This window comes from Periplaneta americana, chromosome 6 (assembly GCF_040183065.1).
Source record: "Periplaneta americana isolate PAMFEO1 chromosome 6, P.americana_PAMFEO1_priV1, whole genome shotgun sequence".
In the NCBI taxonomy this organism is placed as follows: domain Eukaryota; kingdom Metazoa; phylum Arthropoda; class Insecta; order Blattodea; family Blattidae; genus Periplaneta; species Periplaneta americana.
The window spans coordinates 129,179,483-129,196,743 of NC_091122.1; the positions used below are offsets into that span (position 1 = coordinate 129,179,483).

A 17,261-nucleotide genomic window follows, 5' to 3' on the forward strand; every position below is an offset into this window, starting at 1 on the left:
AGGATACTAATCCCTCTATAGTTTTCAACATTCTGTTTATCTCCTGTTTTATATATGGGAATAATTACACTATTTTTCCATTCTTCCGGTAAAGTGGCAGTCACAGCGGTATAACTGTTTCATCAAATGCAGAGGAAATGCTGCATTACAAGCCTGTCCAGAGGCTAAAAGTGGCAGCCCCACTACTGGACTACCTAACGATAAGGCTAGTAACCTATCTTAGGGAAAACTACATTACTTTCAAGCCTCAAACAAGCAGTATAAGGATAGATAATTTGATTCATCATTTATATTTACATTAAATTAAAAACATGTCATATTAGAGTTAAAAAATTATAGAAATATTTGCCTTTGAAAAAGAGGCTTTCCACTCGCAATCCATGTTGAAACAAATAGCTGTATTAGGACCAATTCAGTGACCAAGTTACGGGAGTGGCAACATTTGAAACAAAACTATATTGATGAAAATGTATTGAAATAGAAGTTATCCAGCAAAATTTACCTTCATATGTAACACAAAAATATATAAATGCTATAAAGTTAATTATTGCCATATGGTATCTGTAGGTAAGAAAGGGTTAACTCCACAGTTCAGTAAAAAGCCCTCAGAATGCAATATTATTCTTGACTACAACACAGAATCAATTGTGTGTAATCAACTTTAACCTTGAATATATCAAAATCTTTGGAAAAGGAGTTAATCATGTTGACTTCTGAACGCCTCATATACAGAATAAAGTAGAGAATTAAAAATCGCTACCTACAAACAGTGAATATATGTTATTCCAATAATAACAGAATTATTTCTTCATCGACAATGAAAAGCATTAAGTATATAAATATTATGGCCTACTCAGATCTCTCGATCTGATCACAAAGACTATAGAATATCAACCGATATGAGGATACTAAATTTATAGATTACAAATTGAATATTCATAAAATAAATATTGCTTTGAAAAGTGCAAGTAATTACATTATTTTTATATTTACAATGACATTGTAATTCTTGAACTGTTTTCTGTTAACGTACATGACCTTCCTTAATATCAAACCATCAAAATGTTATTAATGTGTTTCTGCAAATACGTACACGAATTATTCATTGTTGTCTTTTAAATTGCCCTAAAACGCGATAGTGAACACGTGCATGGATTATTAAATTGTTACCATTTCAAAATATTTTGCGTAGTTCAAAATTTATTAGTACATTGTCCTTCTGGATTATGCAAAGCTGACACATAACATATGAGAATGGTAACATTTCATGTCGTAAATAACGCTGTAATTCATTCACTCGCAGGTAAGAAAATATACTAAATTAACAAATACTTATATAATGTAAATCTAATATTCAATACACTCTATTAAGTTATAGCTAAAATGTGCAAACATCGTAATAATATAAAAGTCATACTTTACTTTATATTATTGTGTTTTATGTGTTGTGATTATTAACAATATTACTAGAAATAAGCAAATTACAAATGATTCATGCAACACACTTAAACTCCACATTACACACGGGATTGAACGTCTGATTTGCGTTGCGTTATTAAAAGTGATGAAATGAATGTGAGAGATTGAATAACTTTACAAAATATACACGCGACATATATAATCATGTTTCATACACATTATTTTCATCATATTTCACTGAAGAAATATTTCAACAAAATTATTCATTGTATATATCTCATCAGTTCTCATTTCTCATTACATCCGGCACAGAAAACTCTCCATAATATTCCACTCAAAAAATATTTCAACAACATTTTTCTTTTACATATATCTCAACAGTTCTCATTTCTCATTATATCCGACACAGAGAGCTTTCGAAAATCGTATCGCTGCTATTAATATCTGGAAAGACAGACAAACAATTTTCATGAGATCCGAAGATCAGTGACAGGTTAGGTTTGTTTTTTTCATGCTTTTGGTATGCCTTGCATATATGCGCTTTGGTAGATAAATTTGCTGTCGACCATAGCAAAGAAGGAATTATTTACCCTGGACCATAGCGAAGAAAGGATTATGTCATCATTGTGTGTGCAAATTTCGAAGAAAATCGTCGGTCGAGTATAATAAGAGAGGAAGGTATTTGGAGCTGGTTTTTAGCCATCGAACATAACATCTGTTACATGAACGAGTTTTCCTCGACTCCACTTGCACTGCGAAATGACAAAGTACCTTTCAATGTGCAGGCTTACACCTTCCGCCATTTCTTTCTCGTCCTGTGATCAGTTTTCGATCGCATTCCCCTTCCCCAGCGTATGTGGTACCTAAGAGATTACGTCAATTTTCGGCTTTTCCCCTTCAGAATTTAATTAAAAATAATTCCTTTATTATTGTTTGTTTTCCTGTTTTTTGTATCTGTTTTTGTACTACTCCAATTACTTTAAAAATTTGAAAATAAATGACAATTTTCATGAAGTTGTATTATTCGCCTAGCTTATATCCTTCACCTACCAAAAATGATGACTTTTTATACATAGAAATTATCATTGTTTATGTTGTTGTTTTCTAATGCCAGGCGTTTGACAATAAAGTCATTTGACCTCTTGCACTCCAACATTTTTCAAAGATATTATCATGACCAGCCACTGAAGCACAGATTTTGAGGTGTTCCGAATCCATTTCTTGGTTTGAGTTGCACAATGGACAGTTAGGGGACTGATATATTCCAATTCTATGCAGGTGTTTGGCCAAATAATCATGGCCTGTTGCCAATCTAAATGCAGCTACAGACGATTTTCGTGGTAAATCGGGAATTAACTGTGGATTTTTATGCAGAGAGTTCCATTTTTTCCCTTGGGATTGAGTTATCAAATTTTGTTTGTTGAAGTCTAAGTACCACGAAAATCGTCTGTAGCTGCATTTAGATTGGCAACAGGCCATGATTGTTTGGCCAAACACCTGCATAGAATTTGAATATATCAGTCCCCTAACTGCCCATTGTGCAACTCAAACCAAGAAATGGAATCGGATCATCTCAAAATCTGTGCTTCAGTGGCTAGACATGATAATATCTTTGAAAAATATTGGAGTGCAAGAGGTCAAATGACTTTATTGTCAAACGCCTGGCATTAGAAAACAACAACAACATTTCTATCCTGTAAGTTATTGAACTACAAAATGAATTATTAATTAAAGGCAAATATTATTTTAAATCTCGAGAAAATGATTAATTTGTATTATTTTGTTCTTAATATTGATATTTTGAAAATTTGAAGAGAGTATTAAAATCATTATCCTTGTATTTTGAGTACCGGTATCGTCTAATTTAATATACTAAGAAGATTATTTAATACGTGTTAAACATAAAATACTTCAAGATTATGTGGTTTCTTATTTGTTATGTTTCTGTTCACAGATATGAAGAAGATGGTACAAAAAGCCATTCCACGAATGGATCCCGTATTATTGGGACTTATGAGTCTAGTAAGTTCAAACGATGATTATTGCCACTAAAACATTTATTTCAGCTTGCAGTATTAAAAAAAATATCTCAACAGAAAAACATTCATAAGACATTGGCTTGGATGTGGCTTGGCTTTTCGAGGGATCGCATTAAACTGACAGAATTGAGGAACAGTAACGCTGATCTGACAGGAATGGATTAATGATGAAAGGCATAGTCTTCGGGGGAGGTCCTATCACATAAAGCCATTTTGTCAACCAAAATTGGGTAATTTTCTTACAAAACTGAAATTTTGGAAACATTTTTCAGAGATATGAAGAGGAAGCAAATGCGCCATAACTGGTTACGGATTTAACAGTCCCGGGTGATGACGGTTTTTTTTCTCATTTACATAAAATTTGAGAGCGACCTGGAATTCGCTCAGTCTCCTGTCAAACTGCATGCCGGCTCCTTCCCAGGGAGACACCGAGATGCGACACGGTGACCTCAACTGACCTCCGACATAGTGCTAGGTGCGCCACGACTTCTAGCCCGAAATAGTGTTAGGAGCGCAACGATTATCGGCCGGAGACAGTGTTAGATACACCAAAGTGTCATAACTGCCTGGCATCCGGAGAAATATAGTTCTCGAATACGTAATCGCAAAAGGAATCTCTTCTGTCTCATTCAGGATTCCGAGCCATCAAGTTATCTGTAAAACAGTCATCAATGTCTTAAATTTGTACAGGGACATCATTTTATTTTTACTAACATTTTTAATATTAACCTGTCTATACCTTTAGAGAACCGGAAACACAGTTTGCTATCCCCTTCCACGACTGTAGTTCGATGATACTGGCGTAAAACACAAACAAATCACTCTACTAGGTATAGGAAGGAAGAAAAGTAGTTAATCCATTTACGTAAACTAGGAAATATCGCAATTTTGAGTTTCATAATTTTCATTAGGTTTTTGTTTAATCAAAGTACAGTACTGTATTAAGAATAAGTGTTTTTACTCACGAACTGAGGTATCCATGCGAACGTATTCATTATGCAGTGTATATTATACTATCTACAGCACATTAGCGTACAATATAGAGAAAGAAGTTAAATTAAAAAATAATCATAATAAGAATATTTAAACACAATTTTGAAAATGGTGGCCGTTCATTTCGATACAGGCTTCAGTTCTTTTGTGCATATTATCGCACTATAGACTACTGCATCTAATTCCAATTGCCAGTTTCGTCCTTCGTACTAGTAACTCATGTTGAAATAATTCTGTACCTACTCTACGTACTGTAAATTCAATCTTCACTTCTGCCCGACCCGAAAATATAAAATTACTCAGATATGCTATCTACTGTCCGTCCAAGTGGTTATGCCGCAGGATTGTAGAAAGGGAGGAAATCACGTGACAGTTAATTACTTAACGAGGCCCTTTTATTTGAGTTAAATTAAACAGCTGTATAATATTACGTAAACTTCCAATTCCTAAGAGAAATTAATGTTTTCAGAAAAGAGCTAAGACAGCCCAGCTATTACAGAGGGGCGAGCAGAAACAGGTGGGGGAAATCGGGATGCGACGTAGGCAAACGGACAGTACCTGTGCGAAAATATGATTCAATATTGAATGAAAGCTCTTTCGTCACTGGAAAACGCGAACATATTTCTGGAACGTACTATACCCAGTAACTCAGTACTGCTTACTATCTGCGGTCTTGGTTCTGTGTGGAGTTGGAACTTCATTAGTAGAAGGGGTGAGAGTGAAGTACATTCAAAAACTCAGGTACAATAACAATTTAAGTAAAAATAAAATGATGTCCCTGTAGAAGTGAAAGTCCAAAAATGTAGCCACAAAATTTACCACGACTCATGTGCATTTAAAATATTTAGGTGCCGTGGCTCACTTGAATATTGTACCTGCAGTAATTTCTCTAGTCGCGTGTCGCTGCTGGAACATTTACCAATGCACATTTGAGGATTAAAACCCCAACCATGGCGCACCTGGTATACACCCATTTTCCAAGGGGTAAAAGGCGGTCGGTTTGTGGTTTCAACTACACCACCTCAATCATGAAAGCATTAAGCTGTACTTCCAGATCTCCATACGCCTTTATGGAGTCTAAGAATAATACCTACTCAGAAGTATTAAATATAAACGCTAAATTACAGGAGAGCATCGATTATCCGAAACAATTGGGGATGGGGGTGTTCGGATAATTGATTTTTCGGATAACTGATCATTTAAGGAAACAAATTGTGCCGGTGATATAGGAGCAGTATGAAACAAAGAAACACGGATATTAAACACAAAATTGTACATAAAGTACATATTTTGTATCACAGTCTTATAAAATAACACAGAAAACTGATCTGCCAAGTTTGACAAGTTCAAAACGGCCATTAAAGTAGGCCTACAGTTTAGGAAAATAAGTCCAAACTTTTTTCTTTTTGCTTCAGAGCTGAGACTCGTTTTTTTTTTTTTTGCCGCTAAATCTCGCAAACAGCGCTAGCGAAACTTCTACATGGCGCGCGCGCAAATTCAAATTTTCCGACTGGAACGCTTTCGGTTGATCGGTATTCGGATAATCGATGCTCTACTGTATCACTGTCATTAGAAATTTCAAAAAAGTTAAATCTTTAACACAGGCTCTGTAACGCGTTAATGCCTGCATGATAGCATTTGCTAATATTCAGGCAGTAGCGTAAACTCTAGGGCAGCGGTCATCAGCACAGTGCACCCTCGGGACAGCGTCTCGAACTTGCACTGTGCTGACGATCGTTTCCCCAAGAGTTTATGCCTATACCTGAATATTAGCATATATTATGTTATCATGCAGCCATTAACGTGTTACGGAGTCTGTCTTAAAGATTGAACTTTTTTGAAAATTTCTAATGACAGTGATAATTTAGCGTTTATATATAATACTTCTGAGTAGACATTATTCTTAGACTCCATAATGGTGTATGGACATCTGGAGACAGAGCTCCACGCTTTCATGAATGAGGTGGTGTAGTCGAAACCACAAACCGATCGCCTTTTACCCTTCTATCTCTTAAGAAAGGGGTGTATACCAGGTGTGTCACGGTTGGGGTTTTAACCCTCAAATGTGCATTGGTAAACATTCCAGCAGCGGTTAAGAAACTGCACTATCGTGCATCTGTGGCTGCTATTATCTGCGCATTTCGAACTGGCGACTCAAGGTCAAGTAATAGACTGCATTTGCCGCGTGTGCTAACTCCAATCCTGGACCATTCTTCTCAATTAAAGTCAGCTGGGATAGCCAGAATTACCAGTGCTTCAGTTCAAAGATTTCAGTTCAGTGATTCGTGCGTGGTTTGTATTTTGTACGTTTGTACGGGACCTTGAGCCGCCAGTTCGAAATGCACAGATAATAGCTGGTATGCTTTCTCCCTATCCCTTGTGCACGACGGTGCATATTACGATACACTGCTTACCCGTTACCCATTTCAGCGAATGCTGACGACCACTGCTCTAGGATTTCGTGATTGTTCTATTGAATCGCTTTATGTTTTCCGTGTATTTGGTGTCCCGAGGAAATTCATGGGTGTTGTGCTACTGAGGCGACATTAAGATGGCAAACATTGGGATGGTAGCAGGAAGAAGCGGAAATTCCTCACCCTTTTTGATTAGCACAAACTGCACATCGAATTGTCGGGGTTCCAATTTGAATTTCCGGAGTGTAAAACAGACGACCTTGTATTTCTGCCTGCGGTAGGCCTTCAGACATGCGTTACACAATATACACTGATAGCCACGCTTTAAAAATATGAGATAACTTTTCTGAAAGAAAATACGTCGTATTACTTCCTTAATAATATTTATGCCTACGAAAATATATAGGCCTATGTCAGAGACTAGTAACATGTGACGCAAGTATACATAAAGAAAGTTTTCCTCATATATTGCAGATAGTTAAAACAATAAATAAGTAGTTGAATGTAAATTGTGAACCGTAAATGAATGTCATTAATTCCAAGGGGTTAAGGGTGTACTATAAGCAGTAACATGAACTGCTGCCAGGAAGTCAAAAGGAGGATAGCAATGGCCAAGGAAGCTTTAAGATTGTTTGAACCAAAATGCAACACTGTTACAGTATTTAATCATAGTAGTAATTTAGGCCCAAGGATATATAACAAATTTATATTTCAATATCCTAATCATGTCAATTCTAATAGTTCTAGTATTAAATTTAAAAAGTTATGTATGAATTTAATAAAAATTGAAAAATTGTAAATTTAAATTTATATATTCTAATTGCATAGTAGAATAAGACAAATTGTATTGCATACTTATTAATTTCAATTCAGGAATTCGCCCCTGAGCACGAGTTATACTCTTTCAGGGGCGAGCTAAAGTTTTTCTGTATATATTATATTTTATGTTACAATTATTAGCAAATTAAATAATAGAAAAAGGAGAATCTTCTGCGGACCTCTGGAAAAAGAACTAAGGAAGAGGCTAGTGAAGTGCTTTGTATGGAGTGTGGCGTTGTGTGGAGCAGAAACGCGGATATTACGACGAAGTGAAGAGGAGCGGATAGAAAAATTTGAAATGCGGATATGGAGAAGGATGGAGCATGTGAAATGGACAGACAGAATAAGAAATGAAAGAATGGGTGAAGAAAGAATGATGTTGAAACTGACCAGGAAGAGGAAAAGGAATTGGTTTGGTCACTGGCTGAAAAGAAACTGCCTACTGAAGGATGCACTGGAAGGAATGGTGAACGGGAGAAGAGTTCGGGGTAGAAGAAGATATCAGATCATAGACGACATTAAGATATATGAATCGCATGAGGAAATGAAGAGGAAGGCAGAAAATAGGAAAGATTGGAGAAAGCTGGTTTTGCAGTGGAAGACCTGCCCTTGGGCAGAACACTGAATGAATTAATAAAAATGGTTTTTGATTAGTCAGTCACGAATAACACATTTAAATCTATTACAATTAACAATATGTGCACTATAAGTAAGTTCATTAAACATAGATAATGCAATTGATGTAAACCATTGTCTGGACTTGGCTAATCTAACCCTAGGGGTCAGAAGGTGGTAATTATGTCGTGTAGAATAATGATGAATCTCACTATGTGAATAACAACTGTTTAAATTTCATCTAAGGTGTTAGGTACAGCATACAGCAGTAAAATATTGCAAAAATTCAACTTTTTTTTTTCTCTCCATTACTGTATCTTGTACAATAATGAAAATTAGTATGTTTACATTTTTTTTTTCAAAATTCAGTTCACTATGTAGTGATGAAGCGTTTCCCACATAACAAAAAAAAAAAAAACTATCCAACTTTCTGTGATGACATTTTTTTGAGTGTATTTATGCATGTCATATCTACAATATGATGCAAGGTCACTTCTCTACCTTTGATAGATTGTCTGATAAAAAATAAAATCATTAAAAAAATGGTCAAATATCAGTATTTTCTCTTAATTCAATCTTCGTAATGTATCCAGCTGTTTGCTGACAACATAAAGTCCACTATAGTCCACTGTAGTCTATTCAGTTGTTGTTTTGCACGAGAAATGAGGGGTATTTTGATCGGTGTTCATTATAGATGCCTGTTGCTAGTAGCCAGAGTTGGGGTGTAGTCAATATATTCTGCAGGGCTGTGTCTTATGCAACCGGTATTGATGAGTTTAATTTACTTCTTTTGTGGTTTATGGATGGACAGTATAGAAGATGTTCCAGATCTTCATCATGATTATTGCACCACAGATAAATAGGATTATCAGAAATATTATTTTTTTAACACAAAATAAAAAAAATATTATTGATTAAGGAATGTAGTTGAAAGAGCATGATATTGTAAACATGAGTTTCAGCAATAAAATAAGAGAACATGAAAAAGCTAACAAGTTTATGAGTCATGAAGGAAACGCTTCATCACTGCACAGTGAACTGCCACCATTATGAATTTTGAAAAAAAAAAAAAAAAAAAAGTAAATAAATAAATAATTTTTTTAAATCGTAAAAATATATTTTTTTTTTACATATAGCAGGAGGACAGTCTTCACACATACCAATTTTCATTATTGTACAAGACACAATAATGGAGCAAAAATTGTTGAATATTTCCAAAAAATATTACTGCTGTAAGCTGTATCTAACCCCTTAATTTTAATCAAACATTGGAAAATAGACAAATCAACAACAGTTAAATTTTTTCAAAAATAAATAAAGATTTGCAGTGAGCATCAAAATCAAAATCAGTCAAAATTCGTATTGCCTCTTTTTTTTTTTTTTTTTTTTTTTTTTTTTTTTTTTTTTTTTTTTTTTTTTGGCAATAGAAGAACTTTATGTAAGTTCGATATAAGAATAGGAATACTGACCCGAATACAGGAATTTGAAGGGCCAACAGGACTAAACTGCTGAGTGACAATAAATCATATCGTATCATATTATATCATATCGTATCGTATCGTATCATATCATATCATATCATATCATATCATATCATATCATATCATATCATATCATATCATATCATATCATATCATATCATATCATATCATATCAAATATCATATCATATCAAATATCATATCATATCATATCATATCATATACCATACCATATATCATATCATATATCATATCATATCATATCGTATCATATCAAATCATATATATTATATATCATATCATCATATCATATCAATGTCAGGGACTGTCAGACATCAAACCAATTTAAGAATAGGCTAACGAAATATTTTTCTAACAATTCTTGTTAACAATAATAGGTGTTTCAGGTTTCCAATGTTTTTTATTACGCTATTTTACGACGCTTTATCAACAGCTTTGGTTATTTAGCGTCTGAGTGATATGAAGGTGATAATGCCGGTGAAATGAGTCCGGGGTCCAACACCGTAAGTTACCCAGCATTCGCTCATATTGGGTTGAGGGAAAACCCCGGATAAAATCTCAACCAGGTAACTTGTCCCGACCGGGAATCGAACCCGGGCCTGGTTTCGCGGCTAGACGTGCTAACCGTTACTCCACAGGCGTGGACTTTCCAATGTTTAATGGATATATATATATATATATATATATATCACAGATAAATATCTAAATTATCTAAATTATCTCATTATTATTATTATTATTATTATTATTATTATTATTATTATTATTATTACATTTACAACTATTTCTTACCAATGTTTATTATTGTCATACTAACATTAGTTATACAACTTTCATTATTTACTTTCATGTTGTTTTATGGTCTAGATATTAATGTAATAACCAGGGAAAGGATTTATATGTAAATACATATTTACTTATAAAGCTAATATAATTTATATTTTGCATTATCTTTATGTTTCACAATGTGTAGGGTTGAAAAATCCTACTTTTATTTTCCATATTTTTCCATATTTTAGAGTTTAGTACATATTTTCGTTAATTTCCATATATTTTCCATATTTCATATAAAACAGTCCATATTATATTAGGTTTAACAATAAAACAAAACAAAATTCCATTAACTTTTAAAAATACATTTCAACAATAGAGATTTAAACACATGTTCAGTAATCCCTTTAACATCAGAGTTATTTGAAAATTAGCAGTCCTATCAACAATGGGAAAGTAAGTTACAAAACTGTATTAATTTAATTTAAAATTTTTAACAGACTTCAGTTGTGCAGCTCAACAGTTAAATGCCAGTCAGAGTACACATAGGTTCAGTTTTGTAAATCATACTATAAAGACGGTAAATATGCCAAAAGTACGTCATTCAGTCAATTTAAAATCAAAACTAACAAGTTACATTTCAGAATTTAAAGAAGATGGTTTATCAACTGACAATAAAATATTATTTTGTAATTTGTGTCAGTGTGCAGTATCATCTACACAAAAGTTCCTGGTGCAACAACACATTACAACTAGTAAACATCAGGCCAACAAACAACTAAATTCCAAGCAGAGACAATTGTTTTTAACACAACCAACAACATCGAATGTAAGATCTGAGTTTAACATCGACCTGTGCCGTTCTCTCATCTCTGCTGATATTCCTCTCTACAAACTAAAGAATAAGGTCTTCAGGGAATTCCTTGAAAAATATACTCAACATACAATCCCGGATGAGTCAACACTTAGGAAGACGTATGCTCCATCCATCTACGATGAGACAATACAGAAGATAAGAGATGAAATTAAAGATAGTTCAATTTGGGTTTCCATTGATGAGACTCCCGACAAAGAAGGTAGACTTGTTGGTAATGTAGTTATCGGTTTGTTAAGTGAACAATATTCTGAACGAATTCTTTTACATTGTGATGTTCTAGAAAAGTGCAATAACAAAACTATAGTTAAACTGTTCAACGAAGCTATGGGTATCCTGTGGCCAAAGGGTATTATGTACGATAATGTGTTATTCTTTATTAGCGATGCTGCCCCTTATATGGTCAAAGCTGGACAAGCATTATCTGTTGTATATCCTAAATTGACTCATTTTACTTGTGTGGCGCATGCATTTCATCGTGTGGCAGAAGTGGTCAGAGACAATTTCCCTAAAGTAGATTTGTTGATTTCATCAGTGAAAAAAGTATTTCTCAAAGCTCCCAGTAGAGTTAACGTGTTGAAAGAAATGTACCCTGAAATTCCATTGCCACCAAAGCCAATTTTAACTAGATGGGGTACATGGCTAGAAGCAGTTGAATATTATGCCGAACATATAGACTCTATTAACAATGTTCTCCTTGCATTGGACTCTGAAGATGCAGTCTCAATTGATACTGCGAAAACAGTTACCTGTGACATAAGTGTGAAGAATGACTTAGCTCACATTCAGCATACATTTTCATGCATCATAAAAACGCTCAAAAGTCTCCAAAATAGGCACCTTTCACTATCTGAAAGTTTTGAAATTATAAATAGTACTGTGGAACAACTGAATCGTGGTAGAGGTAAAGTTGCAGATGCAGTAAGAGCTAAGGTGGACACTGTACTTTCAAAAAACCCTGGATATGAAGAACTACAAAAGGTTGTTGCTGTGATGAGTGGTGAATCAACAGTGAAGATTAACTTGGACTTATCCCCAGCAGACATTGTGAAATTGAATTATGTACCAGTTACTTCTTGTGACGTCGAACGCTCTTTTAGTCAGTATAAATCTATCCTCAGAGACAATAGAAGAAGATTCACTTTTCAGCACTTGAAAGAAATGTTTGTAACCTATTGTTATGGTAACAGACAATAAAAATTGTGTTTTGTTGAAACTACATTGGAAGATAAGGTACGTCCATTATATTTTTTGTTTAGTTTGATTAAAATGTACCAATATTTAACGTACATAGTCATTTTTTTATAATTTTAAGTCCATATTTAATTCCATATTTTGGTAAAAATCCATATTTAATTCCATATTTTGGTAAAAATAACTACATATATATTTACATATTTCATATATTTTTAGTCCATATAAATCCGTTCCCTGGTAATAACTATGTAAGCAATTGTATTCAATTAGAATTAGAGTCTGGCTGGGCGGAAGAGAAGGCCTACTGGCCTTATCTCTGCAGATTAAATAAATAAATAAATAAATTATTATTATTATTATTATTATTATTATTATCATCATCATCATATCATTTGCTATCGTTTACCTATTTTGTTTGCTCGTATATTCCGACTTTGTATTTCTTTAGTTGTTCTGTCATATCCTTATTTTTACCGTACCACCGGATAAAAACTCATTTGTAGCTAATAAATATGCATTCATTCATTTTTAAGAATGAAAAGTGACTTCGCGCTCATGGACATCTCTTTTTCAGATCACCATCATCTTGAGCACGGTGGCGCTTGAGGTCGGAACCAGGGTCGAGACCACCGGCAGGACAAGTACGTTACATTGCGTCCCGACAGGCCAGTGCAAATGGGTCAGCCAAAATCCGCAAAAAAAACTAGGTGCAAAATCTAACCACAGTTAAAATAATCATGGTTGCTATTGGAGAAGCTAGCAATACGTCAAAATTATCCGACAATATCTGCCGTTAATAATAACTTTCTGTGGGGAATACCGAAACCTTCAATCGTACATGTGATTAAAGGCATAGCCTTGAAACCTCGTGGAATAAACTATGGACTCTAATTTTGCTTATGTCACAAATACTTTTTCCACTGTCTCTCTCTGATGAGGCGAGTGTCGCCAAACGTCATGATGAGGTGAGCAGTACTCGAAGCTGTAATCCGAGGCTTCCCAGTGTAATAATTCACTGTATATCACTAGGCAGCTCTTCGCTTTGAAAAGGACTGATTTACGTTCTGTGCCGGGTGTAATGACAGGGCACTGCACCCTTCAAAACATATGCATAGGATGTGATTGTATGACGGAAGCTGAAAGTGTGTCCAATATCGCTAGAAGAAGAAACTTTCCTAAATATGATTAGTTGAGATCCAGAAGTTGAAAGTTCTCTGGTATCCGGGGCACAAGTGATATTAAATAGGAATGATGTTTAAAAAATTGATTTATGTTTCAAATTGTTCAAATATCTCCGCCCTTTTGGTTTTAAAAAATGAACACAATGAGTACATTGGAGTTAAAATGTTCAAGGCTAATAAAATCTCTTCTCTCTCTCCTCTCCCCTCTCCCCCCCTGCCCTTCTCTTCTCTTCTCTTCTCTTCTCTTCTCTTCTCTTCTCTTCTCTTCTCTTCTCTTCTCTTCTCTTCTCTTCTCTTCTCTTCTCTTCTCTTCTCTTCTCTTCTCTTCTCTTCCTTTTACCACAGTCTAGTATATACAGTCACGAAGCTCAATACGTAGTACATGCATCCATAGATAGTTGCTAACCACTAGGATCGCTAATATCGCCTCATTACAGACAATGCGAAATAGTACCTGCACAGTCTATTGTTCCTAGCACCCTCACAACTCAAGTTTCGTGACTGTAAATACTAGACTGTGCTTTTACCTTTGTGCTCTTCTGTTTCCATTCTCTATAGATTATTTTCTTTTCATCTTGATCCTTTTTCTTTTTGTTTCTTTTTTTTTTACTTCCTCTTCCCCACATTCCTTCCTTTCCACTCAATCCCCACCATTTCTCCTCCTTCGATTTCTTCCCCTTCCATAGCTCCTACCTTTTCCATCTTTATTTACTTTTCTCTCCTCTTATCCGTTTTCTCTTTTGTCACTGTATTTTACTTATTATCTTTCCCTATCCTCTCATTCTTCTCTTTGTTTGCTTAAATATGGAATTTTAGCTATCTAGAAGGGTAAATGTAATATGAAAATAAATGTGGAAAATTTCGAATATATTGCTAAATTACAAAAATACAGTATCCTATGCTGTATAATCCCTACCAATAATCATTAAAATATATTCCGGTTCATCCAGCACAGAATACTAATTTTGTTTGAAGAATCAAATTGTGGTTTATTTAACGACGCTCGCAACTGCAGAGGTTATATCAGCGTCACCGGTGTGCCGGAATTTTGTCTCGCAGGAGTTCTTTTACATGCCAGTAAATTCACTGACATGAGCCTGTCGCATTTAAGCACAATTAAATGCCATCGACCTGGGCCGGGATCGAACCCACAACTTTGAGCACAGAAGGCCTGAAAGAGGGAGCAATCAATGTTGCGTTCTTAGGAAGAAGTGTAGATTGGACTTTTTCCAATGCTCTTAACGAATAAGGTATTCATAACGTTTCAAAGATTGGCTGTACATTCATCTTTAGATGAAAAAAGATTGTGAGAAGGATATCGAATTTGTTGGAGTCGTTACACGCAGCTATTCTGCTTGGCATTGCTTTTCCTAGAACCAGTAAAACAATTTCGAACAGCTGACATGATATAATAAACGCCAAGAGTTTCGTTTTATCGTTCGGTGTTGTTTGGTTGTTGTTCCTATGACTATTACGGGGAAATTTATCCTATTAATGCTCTAGCATCCCAATACATCTTGCATTTAATATTTCCCGGCTTTTTGATGGGTTGGGCCAAGTCCCTGGCAATGGAATTCTTCCCACATCTGGGTTTTTCTTGTTAGCTTCTCAAAATTCCTATTTCTTTCCGTTTGATAGCTGGGGCATTTCTTTGTTATGCAATTTGGTTCTTTTGTATCTTGTTAATTTTTTCAGTGTATCTGGAGTGAGAGATTTTTCGTTTGAGTGAATTTTGGTCCCTTTCTTGGCTAATGCAACTGCTATTTACTTTCCTCAAAGCAACATGTGATGGGACCAACTGAAAAGCAATACTTTGCTTAGTGTTTTTTATAGTTTGGGAAACAGTTTTATGTTATTTACCGTCCGGTGTAAACGAGATATATATGCTTCTTTTCAAATATCCCCATTAATTAAGTATGAATATTATCATTCCTTCAAGGTACACATCGAGCCTTAGGATTAAAATCCACATTTTTCTCCTTAATGTCTTTCAGACTTTGGTGACATGATTCTTGGGAGTAAACTAAGCAATTTATATAATTCAAACTTGAAAATCAATTTAGGGACCCAGAGAATTTTTTTTTTTTTTTGAAAAAAATTAATACAATTTTGGAGCGACGTAACTCTATTAGAAATTGACCTAGGGTAAAACTTCTTTCGCCAAAATGATCCCCTACATATGGAGAATATTAGGCTACATCTAAAATAATTTGCCTTGAACCATTCAAAAGATATGGCACATTATATAACAATATTATAAAAATATATATATTTAGGCTATATTCGTATATTTTTGGGATACAATAATTATCTATAATCGACTGAAAATAATAATTTTAGTTTACAACATAGTCACATGTTCAAGCTTTAATTTGATACCTCAATGAAGTGTTTTGCTGAATTTAAAGTCAATTTTTTGTCCATCAGAAGGATAATAAATGTCGGAAAATGTGAAATAGGAGAAAACGGACACTGAGTATGGCGTAAGGTATAGAAAGTATAGTGCGCTTATATTATAAATGTCCAAATAATTATGAAATTATTGAGGTAATGGGTACAAGATATATATTTTTGAAAGCCAGAGGAAATGAGCTTCCAGATGAGGCAAAAACATTATTTACCAAAATTTTGAAGAAATCTGACATTTCTAGAGACGATGTATACCTTAATAGTAGACTACTGTACACGAAACTAGAATACTTTGACTACAAAAACCAAGCTACTAAATTATGGTGTAAATCTATAATAATGCTACATCAATATTTCAACCTTAGTATCTATATACTGAATAGGCTACAAAACAACACTACTGCAAGTAGGTACATATTTCAACTTGCAGACATGCACAGGGTTGCCAGATTTTCTTTAGCAGACGAAAGTCAACAAAATGTTCTTACACAGAGTGATTCAGTAAAGGCGTACAAAATTTGAACAAGAAGTAAAAAGTGCTCTATTGAACATTATGAGATGAGGAACTTAGGATCTGCGAAGGCAGAATAGGGCGGTCAAGTCAGTTTGGGCTGTAAATATCTGGGTCGGCATTGTAGACTACAAGACCATCTCATTGGACAATATTTCCTTCCTGCCCGTCTGAACAGGCATCTATAATGAACACCGATCAAAATACCTCTCATTTCTCGTGAAAAATAACAACTGAATAGACTACAGTGGGCTATAGTGGACTTTATGTTGTCAGCAAACAGCTGGATACATTCAGAAGATTGATTGATTGGCCGTCTAAACGGTCACATATGAGCCAGTTAGAGTCATAACTCACTTGTTCCAAAAATGAAAATTTTCCAAAAATGAGGGAAAACGCATTTTTAATACTTAGAGTCCATTTTCTTCACAGTGAAGGCGAATAAATGAAAGAGCAATGATTAAAAGCCACTATTGAGATTTGTAACAGTATTTAATTATACAGGAGTAAAAGTTATT

The 17,261-nt window shown here is 34.6% G+C and overlaps 1 protein-coding gene across 2 annotated transcripts in view; it reads left to right on the forward strand.

The window, feature by feature from the left end:
* Window positions 1–1,056: 1,056 nt before the first annotated feature.
* Window positions 1,057–17,261, forward strand: part of LOC138702235 (uncharacterized) — a 38,071-nt gene continuing 21,866 nt past the window's right edge. Inside the window, exons 1-3 of one of the 2 annotated variants that reach the window (XM_069829823.1) lie at window positions 1,057–1,303; window positions 3,374–3,441; window positions 13,217–13,349. In XM_069829823.1, the coding sequence (XP_069685924.1) occupies window positions 1,249–1,303; window positions 3,374–3,441; window positions 13,217–13,349 (256 nt within the window). In that variant the 5' untranslated portion in view covers window positions 1,057–1,248. The remainder of the gene's footprint in view (window positions 1,304–3,373; window positions 3,442–13,216; window positions 13,350–17,261) is intronic. The other variant, XM_069829825.1, reaches the window with a different exon arrangement.